General features: G+C 36.7%; 1 protein-coding gene across 1 annotated transcript in view; it reads left to right on the top strand.

Moving 5' to 3' along the window:
• LOC127205211 (triadin-like) overlaps window positions 1-23,404 on the top strand; it is a 240,803-nt gene that overhangs the window by 144,887 nt on the left and 72,512 nt on the right. The window contains exons 11-12 of the mRNA XM_051164401.1: window positions 16,539-16,604; window positions 17,505-17,564. Of these exons, the coding sequence (XP_051020358.1) occupies window positions 16,539-16,604; window positions 17,505-17,564 (126 nt within the window). The remainder of the gene's footprint in view (window positions 1-16,538; window positions 16,605-17,504; window positions 17,565-23,404) is intronic.

Raw genomic sequence — 23,404 nt, 5'->3', positions numbered from 1 at the left:
TGTTTTGAATCTCTGACTGCAGAGAGAACTCTGGTCTCAGGAATATTGGCTGTAATAGCTTTAAAAGGATCTTACTTACTAAGCACTTAAATAAATCATTTTGGTAACTCTTGTCCGTTTGTATTTAGTTCTTGACATTGTTCAACTAGAACCGGTTTTAAAATGGATCTAAAGTGTGATATTAATTTTCACAATCTTTTACAGCACATTAAATTTTGTTCTCATATGGGTAAAGAGGCCCGCCATTCATAGGGTTACTGTAGTTATCCATAAAATATATAGATCAGATGAGAATGAATAATTTTCCTCACTCAGAATAAACTTTGTACATTCTGGATGATATTACATCTTGGCCTGTGAAATTTTTAACTCTCAAATGTTGGTGAGCATTTTCATCAACCTCTCCTCCCAAGAAGCCTATTTCAGACTTTCTTTACTTTCTCAGAATCCTTAGTAATTAAGCAGGGTAACTTCAAGAAAGCTTTCCCACAGCACCTCAGCCACTAAACATGATCAAAAAACTGTTTCCTAAAATCCTTGAATAAGCAAAATTATAAGATATGATCTCACTTATTTTTCAATAAAGAATTGGGATTGTTTCCTTTTTTTAACTTGAAACAACTCTCTGAAACCCCTAATTTTTATCACTGATTACTGAAGATGGAAAGGTACCTTTAAACAAACAATAGGCATCTAACGGGAAATCACCAGGACATTGATGTTGTGTATAAGTGTGGAAGAAGAGAAATTGTCCTTCAATTACTTTTAAATATTTCACTATAAGTACACAGTTTGATAGTAGCTGCAGCAAGATAGATAAATATCAAAGATCTACATTGTTTCTGGATATACTATTAGTATTAATTTTGATATTGTCATTGTAAAATATTAAAACCTTTGTAATTTCTATGTAGACTAGAAAACAATAGAGGAAACACCAGAGATGGAAATACAGTCTCAGCTCTGGTGCTAATAATCACTTGTATGATCTTGACTGAACAATTAAAGAGCTGTGACTTTCATATCTTCACTTAGGGATTGTGGAAGTCTGTTTTGTAACTTCTACCCACCTCTCTCTCTCTCTCTCTCTCTCTCTCTCTCTCTCTCTCTCTCTCTCTCTCTCTTCTCCTCTCTCTCTCTCTCTCTCTCTCTCTCTCTCTCTCTCTCTCTCTCTCTCTTTCTCTCTCTCTCTCTCTCTGTCTCTTTCTCATTTTATTTCAGGCAGACAGATTGGTAATAAGTTGTCTTAATAACAGACTAAGCCTACATGGCCTTGATTTGTGATAATCGCCACTGTAGTTGTGAAAGTACATTTACAATGTCTATAGAGATGTTAAGTTTATCAAACAACCATGAAGGATTATGTAAGAATGCAAAAGTGTGTTGTATAGATCACAAATTGCATTAGTTGGGCGAAGGTGAGCTATAAATGAGGCAGTTTGTCTGATCTCTAGTAGATCAGAAAGAGTATTTATATTTATGTAGATATGGAAGGAAAAGGAGCATCACATAAAATTTTATAGGTTTCCCATAGGATGCATTCTAGTACAAAGCTCTACAGCAGGTACTCATGACTTATTCACAAATCCATTAAACTAAAGAACTTGTCACTTCAGCTTTTATGTAAGAGAAGTACAAATATAAACTAATAAAGCAGGAATTTGGTTTCTGATTTATTCCATTAATTCAATAATACAATGGGTTTTATTCAACTTTATGTTAGTATGCTATTCTTTGTACTGTGGTGAAATAAACTCAGTATCCCTTGGCAATGTTTTAGCGTCAAATTGATAGTTATATATAATGATAGAATACCTAAACCAAACTACTTTATCATATACTTAATTTAAAATTTTGCTAAGGAGACTTAATGGAACAACTCATACTTTAAGCATCGCACTGTGTGGGCGCGGTTGGAACAACAACTCATTTCCTAGCATAGTTGGGACTTGACCATTATTTTCTATTATTACCATTATTACAATTTTACATAAGGAAGTTTCTTATATCTAAGTAGCCATTATTCCTATTATGACTATGTTAGTTTATATAAAATATAATTAATAAATTGTATTTATAGCATTCATGTAAACAAAGCTCTAAAAATTTTTAGTACAGGTTAGGGCCATATTTTTAGTACACTTTGCTCCTAAAACTGAAGGTTTATACCTCCTCCCATCCTGAGCGGTTTAAGCAGTTGAACAGAGTAGGATGATTCAATTTCCATGTTGAATCACTGGGTAAACAATAGACTAGATGAATTGATGATAAATAGTTCTGAGGATTTAGAAGATAAGACAAATTTAGGAGACTACTGCTCCAGGGAAAATGTGCACTTTAATCCTGAAGGATAACATTTATAGTCAAAACAACTCCAGGAATTGAATATGATGTAATGACTTTACAGAAAATATCAGAGAAATCAAGGAAATTGCCTAAGATAACATGGTTCTAAAAGGGAATGATTGTAATTTGAGGCCGGGTGTCTGTTAACAAGGTTTGGTGCTTTTCCATTATCTCTTAATGGCAATTAAGTGTTAGGGCTCCATATAATTGCGAAGGCTGTTATCTCACTTGGGTGGTAAATGAGTGACATTAGGAATGAGAAAAGTTTTTTAGGGGTAGTAGGATCAATTTTGATCTTGCTGGATAGATCATGGTACCCAAGTCACTCAAATATGTAAATTCATGTGCTCAAGGAATGAAATATTTATAAGTGTCTGAGCAGGGTTATAGTGGAGCCCTCCAAACATTGCCTGTATGGAGACTTATATCAACCTTTAGTCTGAAAAGGAGGGGGAATGGAGGTATTTACTATACCAGAGAAGTTTGTGAATAGGAAAGAGATGCAAAATTTGAACATCTGCATGCTAGGACGTTGAGTAAGGGAACATAACTATCAAAATGCACAATGAATGTAATAATCTCAGTAAACAAGAGAACAAGCAAAGTAATAAATATCCAGTTATTACTTTCTTTTCTATATGAACCTTCTCTGTCTCTCGGTCTCTGTCTCTTTATGTCTCTGTCTCTGTCTGTCTCTCTGTCTCTGTCTGTCTCTCTGTCTCTGTCTGTCTCTGCCTGTCTCTCTCTCCCTGTCTCTGTGACTGTCTGTCTTTCTTTCTCTGTCTGTCTGTCTCTCTCTCTCTCTCTCTCTCTCTCTCTCTCTCTCTCTCTCTCTCTGTGTGTGTCTCTGTCTCTGTCTCTGTCTCTCTCTCTCTCTCTCTCTGCTTTTCTGAAACAAGTTCTCTCTACATCACCCTCCCTCTTTGTTTTATTGAAACAGAGTCTCTCTGCATCATCCTGGCTATTCTGAAACTTAGTACGTAGACCAGGCTGGCTTCAACTCACAGAGATCCACTTGCCTCTGCCTCTAGAGTGCTATGCATTGCTATACCCAGGCCTTTCTATGATCTCCTGAACTACCATCAGCCAGAGGACTTTGGTATTGACTGTTGTCATACATATAAAAGTCACCGTAGAGACTACACCTAATGAGTACATGAAGACTTTGCTATATGTTGAGCAGAAACTTGAGCTTGGTTTACATAAGTGAACACCCCCATTGGAAGATAATATATCATAGCAGTGTGCAAAAGAAATATAGTACAGATAGTGGAGTTATCAGCTTAATTCAACACAACATTTCTTAAATAACGTTATGAAGAACTCCCATCTATGACAGTATTGGTGTGTCAGATGTTATCATGACAAAGTATTTTTGGAAAACACTTAGTATTGCAGTTCTGCATCTTCACAGAATAAAGACCCTCCCTGTGGATGAAAAAAGTTCTCTATTTCTCTAGTCAGATAAACACATATTTCAAATAACATTTATCATTCACCTGAGGGACAAACTATCTTCAAAACACTCATATAAAGCTTAATTGCACATGCACCTAGAAAGTAGGTCAGTTGTGGATGTAGTATTCTGAGGAAACAGAGTACACTTGAGAAAGGAAATGTTAGGGAAAGTGTTGACTTAATCCAAAGAAGCACAACCAACACTCCCACTGGCAATGTATCTGTATAGCACTACAGCCAACATCTATCTATCTATCTATCATCTATCTATCTATCATCTATCTACCTACCTATCTATCTTTAGATCTATCTATCTACCTGTCTATCTATCTATCATATGTCTGTCTTTCATCTATCTATCACCTATCCATCTATCTACCTATCATCAACCTATCTATATATCTGTCTGGAGACTAACTGATTTTAAAGAGCTGCTTCCTGAAAATATGAGTGCTTGCAAGTTCTAAGTGTACAGCACTTGAGGGCAGACTAGTTTTCCAAGGAAACTTATGTTAAAGCATTGAGTCCAAAAGAATGTGGCAATAAAATTGCTACGTCAAGAGACCTAAGACATCTTTTTGTGAGACATCAATTAACAGGCAGAAGTCCATATTGTCCATATCGTGGAGATGATTTACTTTATCAAGTTTACTGATACAATATCGCCTTCATAGAAATAGCTAGGTTGGCTCTTATCTTTGCGAAGATAACACATCAAATTAATCATTGTGAGCATCATCAGAAGGCAAGCTGAGATGGACTTAGGATGTAACTCAGAGAGACATTTTCCAAATACACACAGAGCCTTGGGATCAAACCTAACACTATAACACAAAATGAAAGAAAGAAACAAAATTAGAAAGAGAAAAATTAAACAGAACGAGAGAGTTAAGCATAAAATAATGTAAAGGAAGAAAAGTTACAACAGTTACAAGTGCTGCAAAGATTGATACAACAGAGACAAATGATATCTTTAAATGACCATAACCTACATTCGACTGTTCATTTAACCCCATCCACCTATACTTGATGGTAAACTAACGAGTGAACTGAGGGTCCAAATATAAAACTGGTTAGTTGTCTTTATTCTCAATGACTGCCATGGGCATGGTGATGATTTTAAACTAAATTATATTGAAGGTCTGTTTGATGTTGGAACTTCTATCACGCACTACACCTTTGTCTCACCCTTTAACTCAGAAACAAAGTGTGGGCTCAGAAGTACCATCAAATGAAAATGCATCTTACCTTCTGAAACTTAATCCTCCCAATATTGCAGAGTTAATCATTTTAAACTTTACTTTGCAATGATTCTACATTTACAGAGAACTGTTAGAGAAAGTTCAGCAAGCTTCCTCTGATATTAGTAGCATACAACCATTGTCTATTTACTAAAATTAAGAATAACACTGGCACAGCTATATTAACTGAATTCTATATTCATTTACCTTTCATTTTAGATGATTAAAAATAATGCCTACATAAGTAAAAGAGTAATAAACTATGCACAGCCTTTTTTTTTAATTTCCCACTCTAAATTCCAAGTGGTAGTCTAGATTTTTTTTCATGATCAATTCCGATTATGTTGTGTTCTCAGAAAATTCTTGGTAAGCAAATAAAAATTAATTCACAATTGGATAGGCAATATTTAGTTCCCAGAAAAAAAAACAGCATATACTCTGAAGTATATAAAAAGATACCAGAAGAGGGGATGGGAGGTACAGTTAGGCAGAAGTAACTTTGATTGGTATTTTGATTAAAAAGACCTTTAAAACAAAATTCTGGATTTGCATGCAAGGGTTTTCTGGATAAAAGCACAAAAGTTCTAGAAGTAAAAACAAAAAACCAAACCAAAACAACCACGACTAAAACAAGATTACACCAAATGAAGTATTTGCTTTCCACAACAAACTACAACCAACATGTATGTAGACAGTTTTAAATAGAAAAAGAACAACTTTGTGATTATGCATGTGACACGGTAAATATTTATTATGTGCGAAGAATTGCAGTGGCTAAAAAGAAATCCACAAAAATCCATTATGAACTGTTAACAAACATTTCTCAAAGTAAGATACACAAATGGCAAACAAGTATATGACAAGTGCTAATCAATACAAATCACCATGGAAATGGAAATGAACAACAAATTAGATGCCTCCTTGCTCATCTATTGATGCTTTTATTTAAAAGACACATGATAACAAGTGATGGTGACATTTGTGGGAAAATAAAGCATGCATACTGTTGGTGGGAATTTATGTTAATACAGTGATTAGGAAAGTGTAGGACTTTATTCTAAAAATTATAATAGAATTACTGTGTAAACCAAAATTCTACTACTGGACATATATATACATGAAATGAAATATATACATGTATATATATTTCATATGTATATACATATATATGCATATATAGGTATGGGTTATTTATATATATATATATATATATATATATATATATATATATATATATATATATATATTCAAGAGGCTTATGCACTTTCATGTCTATTGAATGTTCACAATAAACAAGATGTAAAGTCAATCCAAGCAGCTAGTGATACAGAATATGTGGTCTACAATCTCTTCTCTTTAGCATCCTGCTTCTTTTAATTATACAGTGGTAATTGCACCCAAAATAGAGTTGTGCAGTAAAGGACTACTTTAAGGTTAAAACCAGTATTTATAAATACATATATGCATGTGACAACAATTAATGAAAAAGAATGGAGGAGAATGAGAGGCAAAGTACAGGAGTGTTTGAAGGGAAGAAAGGGAAGGAAAACATGCTACAATTAAATTGCAATCTTGAAAATAAAAACAAGCAAAAGACTAGAACCAATACTCTAAATGTCTATTCACTGCTTTTTATGTGTGGTGTCGTGTTAGTTTTCTCTTCATCTCTTCGTTTTGCGTTGTAAAATGACCAGAGAGAAAGATAACGATGAGATGGTATGTTGGTCAGTTTTGTTCAACATAACACAAACTACAGTCACTTAGAATATGGCATCTCAACTGATGAATGCCTTCCGTTGTTTGGCCTATGGACATAGCCGTGGGATGTGTTCTTGATTGGCAGTAGGTGTGCGAGGCCCAGCCCACTGTGGGTAGTGCATGGAGTCCTGGGCGACATAAGAAAACAATCTGAGAAAGGAATAATGAATACACTAGGAAGCAGCATTCTTCCATGGCATTCTTTTCCGGTCCAGACTCCAAGTCCTGCATTGATTTCCCACCCTGACTTACCTTAGGCTACATTGTGATCTGGAAGTTATAAGAGGAAATAAATACTTTTCTCCCTGAGTTAATTTTAGCTAGTGTTTTATCATAGCAAAAAGAAGAAAAAAAATAAACCAAAAACATAGGACAGATGGTTTTTGTAGCAGAGTGAATATGATTTTCTAGCAGTTTCTTACTATAAAATTCAGATTAGACTCTTTTGAGCTAAGAAATTTTAATCATAAAAATATATGCAGAAAGAAATGGATTACTTTAAAGTACATGTTTACATGTACAACAAAAAATAAGGTGTGTGTTCGCTATTTGTACCAGCTTAATATAATTGCTTTTCCCTTTTATGCAAGCTGGTGGTAAATAATTTTATTTTTACTTCATGATTAATGAAAAAAGTGGTCACACCTTTGAAACTATTTTTGTTCTGAGCAAAGGGAATAAAGAATTTTGAACTGTTTACATAGTGAAACAATGGGACATTTCAATTAAGTGGGGTGTTTGACACTATAGGAATAAACCTTATCTGTAGAAGGTGAAGATATAAACATATAATCCTACTTAAGTATACTTTATAGAAGATGATGAAATGTATATAGTTCATAAGATAAAATAAAGCTTAATTTGACATATGAAAACCTTATAACATGATATTTTGAATTCTTAGATTAGGCATATAATTCCAGTTTAAGAATTAATATCCTTTTAGAGTATTTTTTTTAATTGAAAGGCTTCAATGAAAAAAGTCTTATAAATATGACCAACATATTGGTAACTTCTAATAATTCTAAAGTCAGGTTATATTGGAAAATAATGATTGAGTGTCTCTCTTGTACTTTATAAAGTAAATCAAATGCAATTTTCTGAAAAGGCTACTTCTAAAATTCATAATACCTTTGAAATAGTATTCTAATGTGAATTTCTACTCAGTTATAACCAACTTTTACCCTTAACAGCAACACTTTAGTGATGAGAAGGCAAAGCTGTGCCTTTTAATGTATCTAGGCAGTCTTGACATTTCAAAAATAATGAAGGCCGTTCACAGTCCACTTCCAATTAGAGGCAAATGTAGAAGAACACATAAGGAAGATGCAGAAAAGCAATCTCATTTAGGTGACACGGTGCTGAAAGAGAAAAGCTGTTAGAAAAGGAGCTTGTGTTTGTGTTCCTTATCCCCACGAAAGAAAAAACACTGTGTCAATGTTTACAACACAACATCTTGGGGGGAAGTAATGATTCTGCATAAAACTTAAATTGCTTAAAAGAGAGAATCTCAGAATGACAGGATTATGGAGCACATAAAAAAAGAACAACTCTACTTCATAGTGTTGCTTGACAAGATTAATGCATGTGGACTGGCAGCTACTTGCTTTGGAACAAGTCAAATTTTAATTGGGCATTTTCTGTCTGGTGATGGTGGTGCATTCCTTTAATCTCAGCACTCAGGAGACAGAAGCAGGTGTACCTTTGTGAGTTTGAGTCCACACTGGTCTACGAAGTGAGTTCCAACACAGCCAAGGCTACACAGAGAAACCATGTATCAAAAAAAAAAAACAACAAAAAAAAAAAACAAAACCAAAAACCAAACGAAGAAAGCAAACAACAAAAGCATAGTGGAAAAGTAAAACTTAGGGTGTCACTTTTATTGCCATCAACTGAGTTTCTTCTACTGGATTATATTTGTTTAGAAAATGAAAAACGAACAAATATAGTAAATTTCATCCTTATAATTGTAACACATCAAGTATTCACACAACCAGTTATCTAAAAAGCCTTCTATCATTTTAAAAATATTTAGAGAAAATCTGTTTATTTTAAACATTAAGTTTAATTGATAAAGGCATTTTGTGATTTAAAATGCATTACATTTTTTCTTTTGAATTCAATTTTGTATTAATATTTCAGTTGGAGAAAACACAATTGTTATTAGGTCTAAGAATTTTCACTGAGCTAGAACACAAATACAAATTAAACAATGAAAGAAGTGTGAGATAATACTTTTTCCCTGCCCTTGCCTCATGAAGTATGTAAAGGCAAGGAGAATTTCATATTTCATATTATAGGGGACAAAGGGAAGGTATTTCTCATCCTTACATATATCTGTGTTTTGTCATTGACATAAATTTTGAAATTCTTTGTAACCTTCCTGAGCCCACTTCTCTCACCAACTACTTTTCTTTAAACATGAAATGTGTAATTAATTGAGACCTTTTTATTTCAATACTTTGGAGGCTCAAAGAAGAACTATAATTTTATACCACGAGAAAGATTAAATTTAAGCTGCTAAGAGCCAGAGTCCCTTAGAATATTTACTCCATAAGAGCTGGAAGTTTAGGTCCCTGCTGTAGCTATAACACACAAGAGGTCACTGCACATTTCGGGTCTACAGCAATGTGGGCTGTAAGGCTTGAGAGATGCAGGCCATTGCAAGGCTGCTTCTAGCATCTAGTGTCAGGCTGAGATTTCCCTTCAGATCTGCAGGCTCTTCCTCACTCGCCCTTCCTGGGCAGAGCCTGTGACTTTTTTCTCTCAAAGGCCTTAATATCATTGTGAATTTTCTCTTCTCACTTCAGTTCTCACACCAGGAGCCAAAGTTTTTTAAAAATTCCAGCTCCTTCCTTACAACTGGTTCAAATGAACCTTTTTGTTGATTTCAGTAGCTAAACTGCACAGCTAAATGTCTCCGAGGAGTCACTGGAAACTGTTAAGGAACTGTAGCCTTAAAGTTATTTGTTAATAGCTAATAATGAGAAATGCTTTCTGTGGATAAGTCAGCCATTACTAAAGAAAATTGAAGGCAGAGAAAAATGGATTAGGGTTCTAAAACGCCAGCTTACTTATGGCAGATAACTCAAGTGAAGCCCTCCCCCAAAAGACTGTCATAGTAACAATTACACTGCAGAGTAATGGATCTCATTATGTTGCGTAATGCCATCTTCTTTGAAAAGCCCCAGAGAAAATTCAGAGGAAAATTTACTGGTGAACAACAACAGAAAAATGTCACTGATTTCCCCCCCCCCCCCCCCCCCCCCCCCCCCCCCCCCCCCCCCCCCCCCCCCCCCCCCCCCCCCCGCCCCATAAGTCCTCCCTATCATCTCATCACGTAATCAAAGGGAGCACTGGATACTACCCAGCCTCAGTGTGGCCCCATGTCATCACCCAGCAGCATGGAACTTATCTGCTTAAGTGCCCTTGCCTGTGGCCTCAAAGCTCCTGTCTTATGACCAGAAGAATTACTCCCAGCATCAGCCACAATGCTCCACAGGATGGGCCACACAGCGGAGCCCTGCCTCTGAGTCTTCCACCTTGCCTGTGTTTTCAATCCCTTCATGTTTCCTTTGTATCCAGTTTCAGAGTCTCGGCAGGTATGTTCCTGCAAAAGTAGCCCAAATACTCCCAGTTTTTTTTTTTCTTTAGTTTTCTTAATATCACACCTTTAAAGTGACTTACACATGATTCACCCTAATGAAAACAATGCCGTCTTCCACCGCAAGATTTCCTAATCTTCTCAAACAAGTATTGCGCTTAGCCTCAGTTATAAAATCGAAGCACCTTGGAACTGGCACCCTCAGTCAACTGGCATATAGGCATGTCTGTGCAGCATTTTATGGATTACTGATTTGTATAGGAGGGCCCAATATAATGTGTGTGTGTGTGTGTGTGTGTGTGTGTGTGTGTGTGTGTGTGTGTGTGTGTGTGTGTGTTGGTACAATCTTCAGGCAGGTAAGCCTGGATTTTTGTAAAAATAAAAATGGTGGCTAGGTGTGGTGGTGCACACCTTTAATCCCAGCATTCAGGAGGCAGAGGTACGTGGATCACTTTGAGTTCAAGGACAGCCTGGTCTACAAAGTGAGTCCAGGACAGTCAAGGCTATGGGAGAAACCTTGTCTTGAAAAAACAAAAACAAACAAACAAAAAAAAGTGACCGTGGATCTGGAAGGAAACCAATAAACAGTTTCTTAGTGGCCCCTGCTTGAGTTACTGCCTTCAGGTTCCTGCCTTGTGGTCCTGCCTTGTTTTCCTTTAATGATGAATGGCAATTTGCAAAGCAAGTTGTTTTAAGAGATGGTTTTATCACAGCAACATCAGAGCAAAGTAGAATATTATGTCTCTTTTTTCTAATCCTTATTATCATCTAACATTATATATACATGTGCAAACTGAACATGGAAAATAGACTTTTCTCTTGCTTTAAACCTTTGTGAGCTATAGATAGTATATAATGACTGCTTACAATTCTTTTATTAATTAATTTTTTTGAGACAAGCTTTCTCTGTGTAGTTTTTTTCTTGCTCTGTAGACCAAGCTGGCCTCGAACTCACAGAGATCTGCCTTCCATTGCCTTCCAAGTGTGGGATTAATGGTGTCTGCCACCACAGTCTGGCCTCTAAATAGTTTTAAACTAATCTGTTCCCAGTAAAACTGGCTAATATGTGAAAGATTGTGTGAATTTCATTTGAAGTAAGGAATGAAATAATGATAAATTTAAATACATTCTCATCGTTGCCCTAAAATGTATGGTTGAAAATGGAAAGGATATTGAATGTTGTACACTAATGCAAAAGCTCAATTTTGATATATTGGTATAGAATTCAAATTCAAGATTATTCTTCACACACATTAAATACATTTCTACACTAATATGAGGTAGTGTACCCATACAACTCAATTAAAAAGGCGAGGTTTACTTCCAATACTTTGAAGGTATTATTGCAGGCTGTTTAGGATAATTAAGTAATACAAGTTATTTGTTAGTTAATCAACTCATAGTCACGTCAATTGCTAGTCTTCTTCATCACAAGAATATAGACTCTAGGTTTAGCACATAGATATGGTTCTATAGATAGATAAGGTAAAATGGGTAGATAAGGTCCTCAAAAGCCTCAGAAACCTACAGAATATGGTATTTAAAGATATTTTTATGATTTTAAGAATCCTTTGACAATATTACAGGTTAACTCCTGGCAACACTCCACCTACCTCAGAGAAGATGAAAAACATTAAAGAACCTCTTTATGAAGATTGCTTCAAGTGTAGCAGATAAGCCACTGGACAAAATGTCCTTGTTTCTGCCACAGACAGAATCCAGCCTAAGAGAAGGCAAGCTTAGATGCAGGTAGAGTCGATGGCCAAACTCTGCCAAAATAGGATAAGCATGTCCTCAATAGTTCCTGCCTCAAAAATATGTCTGCCAGATATAATGGACCAGAAGGCTAAAGATGATGCTCCAACGTTATATAGAATTTTCGGTGACTGTCTAGGCAGCAGACTGTCTCTGTTATTTTCTCATTTTGGAAGCTGCTAACTTGCACTTCCTGTCTACCCAGATAATTAATTTTATTCCTTCTCAAGTCTCTGGTGTGCTTGAGGACCAGATAGTTTAGTTTTACAATTAAGCTTAGTTGTTTAGGGGTTAACTTGTTTTTAGGTCTAGATAGATGTTTTTAGGTCTAGATAGATGTTTTTAGGTTGATAAAGATGAGATATGATAGATAATGATTTACATTGATTATTTTAGACTCACCAAGATAGGAAAGATGTTTTCTCCAATGTTGCCATACACAAATAGGCAAAGCAATGTGCATGTAACATTTAGGTAATTCCTGATTGTTTTGTGGCCCTTCTTGGTGTATGTAGTTTATTGTATATATGTGTAATAATATAAATGTATATGTAAAAGTAAAAAAATAAATACTAATAAAAACATACAAACAAACCAAAAAAAAAGAAAAAGAAAAAGAAAAGAAAATGGAAAAGATACAAATAGATGATGAAGAATTATTTTATTTTCCCCTTTGCTGTCTCCAGGGTGTGGGAAAACATAGTATGACAGTCCTTGGTGTGAATTTTCTAGTTCTTTACCTTTTGTAGTTGTGTGATATTGGGCATCTGCTTTGACATTGTAAATTTCAGTTCATCTTTCTGTAAGTGGTAGCTAACAAACCATAACCAAATGACAGCCAGAGGTTTCTTTTTGTAACACAGCTGTGTGGTAAACAGATTTGCCTCTACATCTGTATTTTTTTTTTCTTGAGGTTTCCCAGGAAAAATTATTCTAGAAACAGACACACACACTCCTTGGATGCAGAAAGACAAACACTTTGCATTTACAGTAATCTATAAAACTCACATTTACTCACATTTTTATTATTTGTCAAATGTAGTGAATGCTGGTCATTATTTTCATTGTACTGTTAATTGCTACTCTGTTCTAGATACTTTAGTTCAATTATCTCTATACTTCACAGCAAAAAGCAAGGCATGGCTTATTAGTTACCCGAAATTGAGTACGTGAAAGCAGATGTCCAACACAGTGTAACTCGACAAGTTCAAGAACAGAATTCAGACCAAGGACAGCCGTGCATTGTTTCTTATCACACACTGCAGATAACAATTGGAAAGTCTAATGATTGCTCATACAATTGACCTTTTCTCCTTTTATGCTATTTTCCATGGTCATGCCATGAGCTGGGTTGCAGGCCAAATTTGTACCACTCCACAGAAACAAGGTGACAGTGAAAAGGAATGCTGGAATGTGATGTCATGGGAGAAGTGAGTCCTGATTTGAAAGGGCACAAAAAAATATGCCAATCCTGGCTCTGAAGTGAAGACAAACATTCCTCTGCGATGTAGAGTTAGAACAATCCTATATTAGAAAGACTTGGAGAGGAATAACACAACATAAAACACAATTACAAATACTTGAATTTGTTTCTTAATTTTGTTAGAAATCAGAGTATTGGAAAACTTTACGATTGTGTGTTTTCTGGTTTTGAGGAGGCATATAAACACCTAAAAAGAAGAGAAAAGCCTATTGTGAGGGCGTAGGAAATGAATAGTGAGTCTTTTAATTTTTCTTTCATCTGATGTTAATTTATGCAGAAGCTAATAACATGTCTGTGAGCTTAGACATCCTTCAAGTTGTAGGAAGGATTTCTCTCACCAACAACAGCCTTTTCTATGATCTTGGCCAGGCAGAGCTGTCGTTTCAGGGCTCAGTTCAATTTTGTCAGAGAAAGACAATGTACCGACATGTCTATCTACATACATGTTTAACTGATGTTTGAAAACATATATTTTTAAAGGCTCTAACTCTTCTTTAGCTGATGCAAACAAAACAGAAAAACATTAGAAGACAAGGCACAGCCACACACAGAGGGGACTTGTTGAATGTTGAGGGACAAACATGCCCAAATAAGGAGAGTTTTCATAAAAGAAACATGACTTACTTTATGCTCAAGTAAGACATAATTAAATTCCTATGTCTTTAATAAAAGAAAAATTTGATTGCATTGCTACTGATCACCTACAGAACACAGACAACAGTGTGTAAAAAGAACGCAGAATCTTTAGAAGCTGATGTTTTAGGTGAAAATCTCCATGAGTACAATGAGCCGAATAATGGCAGCTCAAAGCTCTAATTTGTAAAAACGTTACTACAGTACGTTATTTACACCTACCTGTGTGGACTTCCGCTCTTATTCATAAGCCTCACTGTGTACGGCTATGATCACAGGCGGAGCCTATAATGGAAACATTAATTCAATCTGAACTTAGGCAAGAGCACTGTATTGCCACAATAAAACCCCAGCTATACTAATTCAAAGCGTGAGATTCAGTGCACAAGAGCATTCTCTTTTAAGAACTTGAAAAGAACAGCTTACACCTCACAGCCTCGAGCATCTACTTTAACTGTGCAGTTCAGTTTGCCCCTCACTAATTGGCGCAGACTTTCTGATGAAATATTTATTCCTCAGCAGTAGGAAACTCAGAGTCAGAAACCGATGTGTGATTATGTGGTAACTCTGGCATTGTTAGTATGGTCTTAGAAATGTTTGCAAGTACTCACATTTAATTAGGCCCTTTTCTGATACATGATATCCGATGGTGATGTTTACACAAGTCCCTTTTCAATTACCTGGCATTTTTATTTACTTACGAAGATGGGAAATGCCCAGCTACTTATAATTTTCCCCCAGAGCCGAAACTGAATTTTACAATACCTTTGAAAAATCTTTATTCAAAATTTTAAGTATGTTTTGCTTATGCCTGAACCTTGTGGAAAAGGCAAAATGAATTTCAATTGCTTTGTCTCTGATGCTGGAATGATAAAATGTACCTTCTGGATTTTCTTCTTTCAGCTGAACAAGCTGCAGGAGTACTCAGTAGCACATTTAGACAAAGTGAGAATGTGTCTCCTTACAGTGCTAGATTATCTCAGGGAAAGGGCTCTTTATAAATCATGCTTCTAACACTCAACAAAAGTGTTAGCTTTGATCTTGTAGGTAAAAAACCTCTATACCTAAGGGGATGAATTAATTCCTATATTTAATTAGATGCAGATCTTAGTAGACAACTTAAGCATTCATCTTAGAATTGTACACTAGATATTCTGAGCAGAGTAAAAATCTCATAACAGCTTGGCTAATGAGAAACTTAGAACACATCAGTTCCTGAAAATGACAAATGGCAAAGAGAAAGGTATTTTGAATGTAGGATAAAGAAGTCTATCAATTGAAGATTAAAAGTCAGTTTCCAATGTTAAAAATTCATAATACCACTTCAAGCCTAAGATCATAGAATGTTCTATTTCAGCAACTGGATACAAGCACTTACTTAGTTTTGTTATTTGAAATGACTAGACGTAGAAAAGTGCCCAGTGAAGTCAAAGCTCGTGGCTGGGCGGCACTGGACATTCCCTCTTGGACCCAGTCATACCAATGCATCCAACATACACACATCCTCAAGGAAACTTAAAGGAAACACACACGATTTTGCATGCCACGCAGACTTACCACAGCCTGCTTCTAGCCATGCACTCTGGTTCATGCCTCTGGTCAGAGAGGGTTAGTGATGGGAATATCCCTCCCACACAGCCACACAAATGTCAGCAGCTCCAAATATCTGTTGACAAGAGGCAGAGCTGAAAGGAAAAAAAAAAAAAAAAGAAAAGAAAAGAAAGAAAGCCAAGTCATAACGGAAAGGTCTAACATCACAATGATTCTCAACTTCCCTGGTGCTGTGACCATTTGAGACAGCCCCTCATGCTGTGATGAGCCATAACTGTCACCAATATATAACTGTACTTCTGTTACTGTTATGAACTGCAATGTAATGTCTGCCTTTTCCAATACTCTGAGCCGGCCCTTGTGAAAGGGACATTACACATACCAAAGGGAAAGTGGTCCACAGGCTGAGAAACACTGGTTTAACACATTATTTTTAATAAAATACGCCTATGCAGAGAACACAAAATAACCATCTAACTCTACATTTAATATTGTTCATAAGAATTTTACCTAGAGCCACGCAAGACTACTATGCAGAGCGCCTGATAAGACTGTCTATCTTTGAGGGGGCTAGAGTTATGTTTAAAATGGGGGAAATGGTGGTGTCACCCTAACGCTTGTTAGAAGTCCCACCAGCAATCCTTCCTCTCAGCTGCCATCCTTCCCTACTGGCCTTCCTTAATGGCGATGTTTACAATTTCTTCTCTAGAAAAAGCAAAAGAGGAGGAGAAGAAGAAAGCAGAGAAGAAAGTTACTTCTGAAACAAAAAAGAAAGGTAAGGAACAGCAAAGCTATCTAAAAGCTAAATCAAGTAGTATTAATTTATAGTGTAGCTGGCAAAGCTACTGTTTTCTAGGAAAGAGATTCACTTGTTTGACTGTCATTGTTAGTAAAAACACTGAGGATTTTGAAATATGCCAAACAAAAGAGTTATTGAAGAAAATATTTAAAACCATTTATTTTCAGATACAAGTAAGCATCAGATTTCTCTGCTTAGCTTGGGTTGGTCTAGAACTCATGATCCTCATGTCTCAGAGACCTGAAATTCCAAGGCTATGACACATCATCTAGTCCTAAACATATTTGTTAAAGACACCATTGTGTTATTTTTCTTTCCATTTTGTAGTAGCTGTGCATAAATATGTTTGTGTGTGTGAACAGTCATTGCCAAAACGAAATATATATAATGTGTATGTTATATATTTGCATGTGTGTAGTGAAGATTATTATTTAGTTTATTAGTTATTAAAAGTAGCCAAACTATCTTAAATAATGGGAAGAATATATGGATATTTATTTGATATTGTCAAATAATTTTCAGAGATTTCAAATTTTCCAATATACTTCTACAACCCAATAACTCAGTGCACACTCAATCTACACTTTTTCATGTATTTTGGGAAACTATTCAGTAATTCTCTGGTAACTAATAATGCATTTCATCCTTATACCATTGTTAAAGATTTGTTTCCTTTATCAAATTATGCCCCTCTATAGAAAGACATGACAACTAAGATTAAGCTATGAATGTGTTTGGAAGGTTCTAGTATACCCATTTATAGAGCATTTATGGCTTGAACTTACAATTTTCTCTGCAAAGCAAACTGGTTGCCTTAATGGCAACATGTAAGAACAAATGAGTTAGAGAGCTCTAACTCTCTTATTTTCCCAGCAGAAAAAGGAGAACCAAAAAAGAAAGCTGAGAAGGAAACTACCACTGATGTGAAGAGCAAAGGTATTATTATTTTTATTTTATTTTATTTTATTTTTTTGCCGCTTCCTTCCGTAGCCTATAGTGATTTAGTTGGTGGACAATTTTGGTGTGTCCATATGCAACTTGAGTGTCGGTCCTCACATTTACCTACATGTAGCCTGCTACAACAAAAATGTGGCAGGAAGTTAAGTATACATAAAGATCATTATTCAAGGCTACAGAACCCTGCGGGCATGGTCAAAACTCCACCTGAAATTTATCTGTACTGAAGAGAAAAGCAGGAGAGTGGTGAGAGCTAACATGGAGGATTAACCTCCATGCGTATACACCAGCCTCAGACAAAGGAAAATAAACTTCATCACATGCACGTGAGCAGCGACAGGTGAAAGTCGAAGCAGGATGGCAGCTTGGGAGATATGGGAACTGCCTTTCCTTTTTGCTTATATTTCAAAGAAGTCACTCTCAGGTCTTTGAGAGTAGGGCAGTCCTGGGTGGATATACATGAAAATGGGCTTTACAAAGAGGCACACTGAAAGGGGACAGATAAAAAAATTTATAATACTCAACTGTGTGAAGTACATGTGCAAGGCAAATGAAAATAATCAGCCAAAGTCAGCAGGCTCCATTCAAAGGCAGCCAAGTTGCTCGCCATCTTGGCAAAGATGAGGAGGTCACAGCACCTAACTACTGATCAGTACAGTATCACTGTACAAAACCAAGAAGCAGAGAGAGAGAGAGAGAGAGAGAGAGAGAGAGAGAGAGAGAGAGAGAGAGAGTGTGTGTAAAGGTCTTCATTAAGAGACTGATGATTCTACTGTTGTGCAGCTTAGATTCCTGCATTTAGTTTTGATTTTATGTTTGTACAGACTCAAGCACTGGCTTCTATTTATGGAGGGTAGGACACACATACATATGGAAAGTTGTCACCTCAAGTATTATGGCTCAGTGATAAATGTTTTCATCCCAAATGTCTCCTGTACCTGTCTGTGGTTGTTGAGACTCTGCGCAGAGCCGCTCCATTCTGTTGAGTGACGTGGCAATCGTGCCCCACTAAAATCTAAACATCCCAGGGCCTACGCAATGGGGGATGACAACCAAATTCTCCTCAGCTATTAATAATGTAAACTAAATGAAATTTCCATCTCCCTCCGAGGATAACAATGAACTGAAAGCGAGTCTCTGAGAGTTTACACAGCAGGTGTGCTTCCATGAGGAGGCTGCCAAAGAGAGCTCCAAGGTGGCAGTAGGGAGGAGCTGGCAGGCTGGACAGGGTGGTGGTAGTAAAATCCTTTCCTTACCAGGGAGGAATAGGAGTAATTGCTCATGTGGGAGGAAAAGTCAGTAGTGATGGAACCTAAAAACGAGACCAGAGTATGACAAACTAATTAATGACCATTGGGAGTGGAATATAGGAATGATTGGGCATTTCTCATACCATAGCAAAATCAGGGTGAAATACGTAATAGGAAGGATTGCGTATGGCTTACAAAACAAGCAGAAAGGGACAGCAAGGGTTCAGTGAGCCTGGGAGATTTGTCTAGGAAACATTAGACAAAACTCAATGGTGCAGGGGTCTGGTGAGTTGTGTGTGTGTGTGTGTGTGTGTGTGTGTGTGTGTGTGTGTGTGTGTGTGTTTGTATGTCTCTGTATCTTTCTCTCTGTCTGTCTCTGTCTCCCCCTGACACACACACACACACACACACACACACACACACACACACTCTCTCTCTCTCTCTCTCTGTTTGTGTGTGTGTGTGTGTGTGTGTGTGTGTGTGTGTGTGTGTGTGTGTTATTGGTTCTCTGTGTATGTCTTGTTTTAGTTTAGTGAAACTTTGGGGCTAAAAGGGGAAATACATGGACAGGGAGTCATGGGAAAATCTGAAATTCCATGCTGTGAAGACCTATGACTTTAGCTTCCTGGTACATCAAGGTCAAGTTGTTCCTTACTTGGAACAACTGTCTATGCAATTTCTCTTCTTGCAAGGCTAGGACCATTGATGCAAAATTAAGATGGGACATTGCTGAGCTCATATAAGCCTATTCAGATGAGACTGTAAAATGTATTTGCCTTTTTGAAATCATCTTTATGTTTGTTTTTATTTTATATTTGAAAATGTGTATTATTCAATATTGTGTTTAAAGGTCATTAACAATCAATTTTACACTGTGTATAGGTGTGTGTGTGTGTGTTTGTGTGTGTGAGAGAGAGAGAGGGAGGGAGAGAGAGAGAGAGAGAGAGAGAGAGTGAGAGAGAGAAAGAGAGGAAGGGAGGGAGGGAGAAATTTAATTATTTTCTATATTGTTTCCTTTTAGAATTTGGAAATAGTTTCAAAATTTACAGAGTTGGAATATAGTTTTGAAACTTTCACTCTTAATCTTCTTGGCACAGGAAAAATATTATAGGGCTAAAGAAAAAATGAAGTATGACTTGAATTGTTAAAGAACTAGCACTCTTGGCTTTGCTTCAAGCTGTGATGAACATCTGACATAAGGAAGGGAAGAAGATTTTATTTTAGTATACATTTTCAGAAGTTTTGGCCCATTGTAGAATAAAGCCAGACAGAGCTGTGTAACCCACTGAAACTACACTCAGAGAAAATGAGCATGGTCGCTAACTCTCTTCTCTTTAATTCTAGCCAGTCCCTGCCTGTGGATAGCTTCTCTCATATTCATGGCAATTTTTCCTTTCTTAATTAATCCCTTCTGAAATACTATAACAGAAATGCTCACATACACATTAACCTCCAGGTGCTTCTCAGACAAATTAAGTTGAAAATCCACCTTAGCAATTCCAAGTATATATGTCAGTTATCCCTGAAATCGCGAAGGAAATAGGACTATGAATATAATAATAGTAGCTACAAATGATAGTAGCCTATTAAAAAGCCAGAAGCCAGGCTTAGACACTTATTGCATGCATGATTATTATGATATTTTACTGAACATACATTTTCACATGATTTACATGCTCATTTAATATATAGGTTTATTTATGTTACCCTGCTGCACTTTGCTGCCTTTCCTTTATTATGCACACAAAAGCCCGAGGGTTAATCCTGTGGATTTTGCCAGTAGTCTGTTGCAGGGAAATGCGAGTGGTGGCTTATATGCTACTTAATCATCAGCGTATTTATTGTTCAGTAATAGTTGAATTTCATTCATTGAAAATCAAAGTTAACTAACTATGGTAGATACTTTACATTACACATTTTAAAAAAATCTCTCTTAAAATTGTGTATAATGAAACAAATCAAGACATATTTTAATCATTAAAGATTGATCCCCACCCCCCACTTGAAGAAACACTATGAAAAACACAATAAAACAAAATAGAAGTAGAAAGCATCAACCCAAAACAGAAAATTAGGCCTAATCAAACCCTTGTCCCAGGCTTTGGGTGGATTTCATTTCTCATCCACACTAGTCTGGATAGCCTAACAGAAGATGTTCCACAAAAGGACTGCACTTGACAGGACTGCCAGGAAGCTGGGAAGACTTTGAATCTAGAGTTTTCTTCTGAGTTATGAAATGCCAAGTGGGGAAACAGCTTCAACCAGAACCACTTCCCAGGCTAGAGAACCTCTGAGAAAGAAATCCACCTCCTGACACCTTCTTTTGCAGAGTCATTCGTCTCCTCTGTGAATCTGTTGCTGTTTCTAGGCTCATGTCCTGGTTAATGGGATACAGTACACCTCTAATATTAAGCACAGCTGTAAATAAATCAATTATTTTGTTGACATTCAAAAGTGTTCTTCACATCTTAGAAGGATAGGATGTAGGCAAAACAGGCTGTGTCCAGAGGATCCATACCAATGACACTTTCCAGGATGATTAAGGAGATAAGATTCACGTGGAGCCAAGGACAGTTCTAGTTTCTAGTCAAGGACAAGTACCAAAGTCCCTGTCTTGAGCTGATTTCAGAAGACCTGGCTTGTATCATATCAGTTTGTTCCTTCCCAAATTGAAACTGATAACTCGACCCATGCACATGACAAAATATGGTAAGTTAAAGGATCACAGGACAAATTTTAATGCTGCTTATGTTGCTTTTTACTCAAACAATGACTTTCACCGACAATGGGAGAATAGTGTGGAGTTCAGAGAGGTTTTTTTCTGAAGGGATCTTAAGAGAAAGGAAGTAGGCAGAGCACCCGTATAACAAGAGCAGGTCCCAAGAATAACTATCAGAGCTGGAGACGACTGAGTGGCTAAGAACACTTGTAGTTCTTGCGCAGACCAGAGTTCAGATTCTAGCAACCACATGCTGCCTCACAACTGTCTACAACTCCAGTTCCAGTTATTTTGATATCTTTTGCTGATCCATAAGGAAACTTAGGCAAGCTTTCCGTGCACATACATAGCTGAAGGGAAAACACTCATGCACAAAAAATAAGATGAATAGAAGTAGAAAGCAGTTATAAAAGAAATTAGTTGCCACCAAGTGTCACCACCTAGGGGTTAATAAGCCTTTCTGGGTGTGACCTGGTTGGTGTAGATGGCCAGCCCCTTAAGAGGTACCTTCTCTTTTTTTTTTTTAAATTTTATTTTATTTTATTTTTATTTTTTATTAATTTATTCTTGTTACATCTCAATGTTTATCCCATCCCTTGTATCCTCCCATTCCTCCCCCACCCCATTTTCCCATTATTCCCCTCCCCTATGACTGTTCCTGAGGAGGATTACTTCCCCCTATATATTCTCATAGGGTATCAAGTCTCTTCTTGGCTACCTGCTGTCCTTCCTCTGAGTGCCACCAGGTCTCCCCCTCCAGGGGACATGGTCAAATGTGAGGCACCATAGTACATGAGAAAGTCATATCACACTCTCCACTCAACTGTGGAGAATATTCTGACCATTGGCTAGATCTGGGAAGGGGTTTAAAGTTTACCTCCTGTATTGTCCTTATTGTTTGCCTTGGAAATATGTCTCTATTTGAATATTTTATGAATATAATTTTTGGTAGATTCATGAGATTTACAGACATGCAAATTTCATCTTGACCCACTACTTTTCCTGTGAAAAATAGAAAATAAAGAATGTTTTAAGTTGGAATAAACTTTAACGTTAAGAGGAAAAAAAAAAAAAAAAAAAAAAAAGAGGTACCTTCTCAGTCCAAGCACTGCCTGGAGGTTCTTTCACACCTTTTCCAATAGCTTCCAGGTAATTGTGCTTTTTACATTTATATTGAGATCTGATGCTTTAAAATGATCTAGCCATTGATATGCGCATTACTGAATGACATGTGACTAGGACATTTGTATATGATGCGGTTTATATGAATAGTCAAATATTCAGATATATTTATATGTTGGTTTAAAAGCGTAATGTAACATTCTGAATGACATATTCCAATATAGTAATCTGTATTAATTATATTAAGGCCGTGTGGATTATCCATAATAATTATATGAAAAGAAAGAGATCTAGAATTAAGACCTAGATATCTAAATGTCTAAGTCTTATAGTGAGAATTAAAGCAAGGAAAGATTGAAGGGACCAGTATAAAGATGAAAAGAGAAGCAAAGTGTATAGCACTAGAGATGTTTCAGAAAGGGGTGTGCAGGGAGTGAGAGACCTTGGAACACTCAGTCACCTATGGGATGTCTCCATCGCATCCCTCCCTTCAGGACTAAGAAAACTGCAGAGGAGGAAAATAAAACTATAACAGCCAGTGAGGGATTGAAGACAGCAAACGAGAAGAGGCCTAGACACAACAGGACTGATGCACCTACGAACTCACAGAGACTGGCAGCCTGCACAGGGCCTGCACAGGTCTAAGCCAGATTGGAGTCCGAGTGCTGAGAGGGGAAGTGGACACAAGCCTGTGGGTATCTCCAACTGACAGCCACTCACAAAGGAAA

This window comes from Acomys russatus, chromosome 21 (assembly GCF_903995435.1).
Source record: "Acomys russatus chromosome 21, mAcoRus1.1, whole genome shotgun sequence".
NCBI lineage: Eukaryota > Metazoa > Chordata > Mammalia > Rodentia > Muridae > Acomys > Acomys russatus.
The sequence above is the reverse complement of the archived record's forward strand: the minus strand, read 5'-3'. Positions and strand labels throughout refer to the sequence as shown.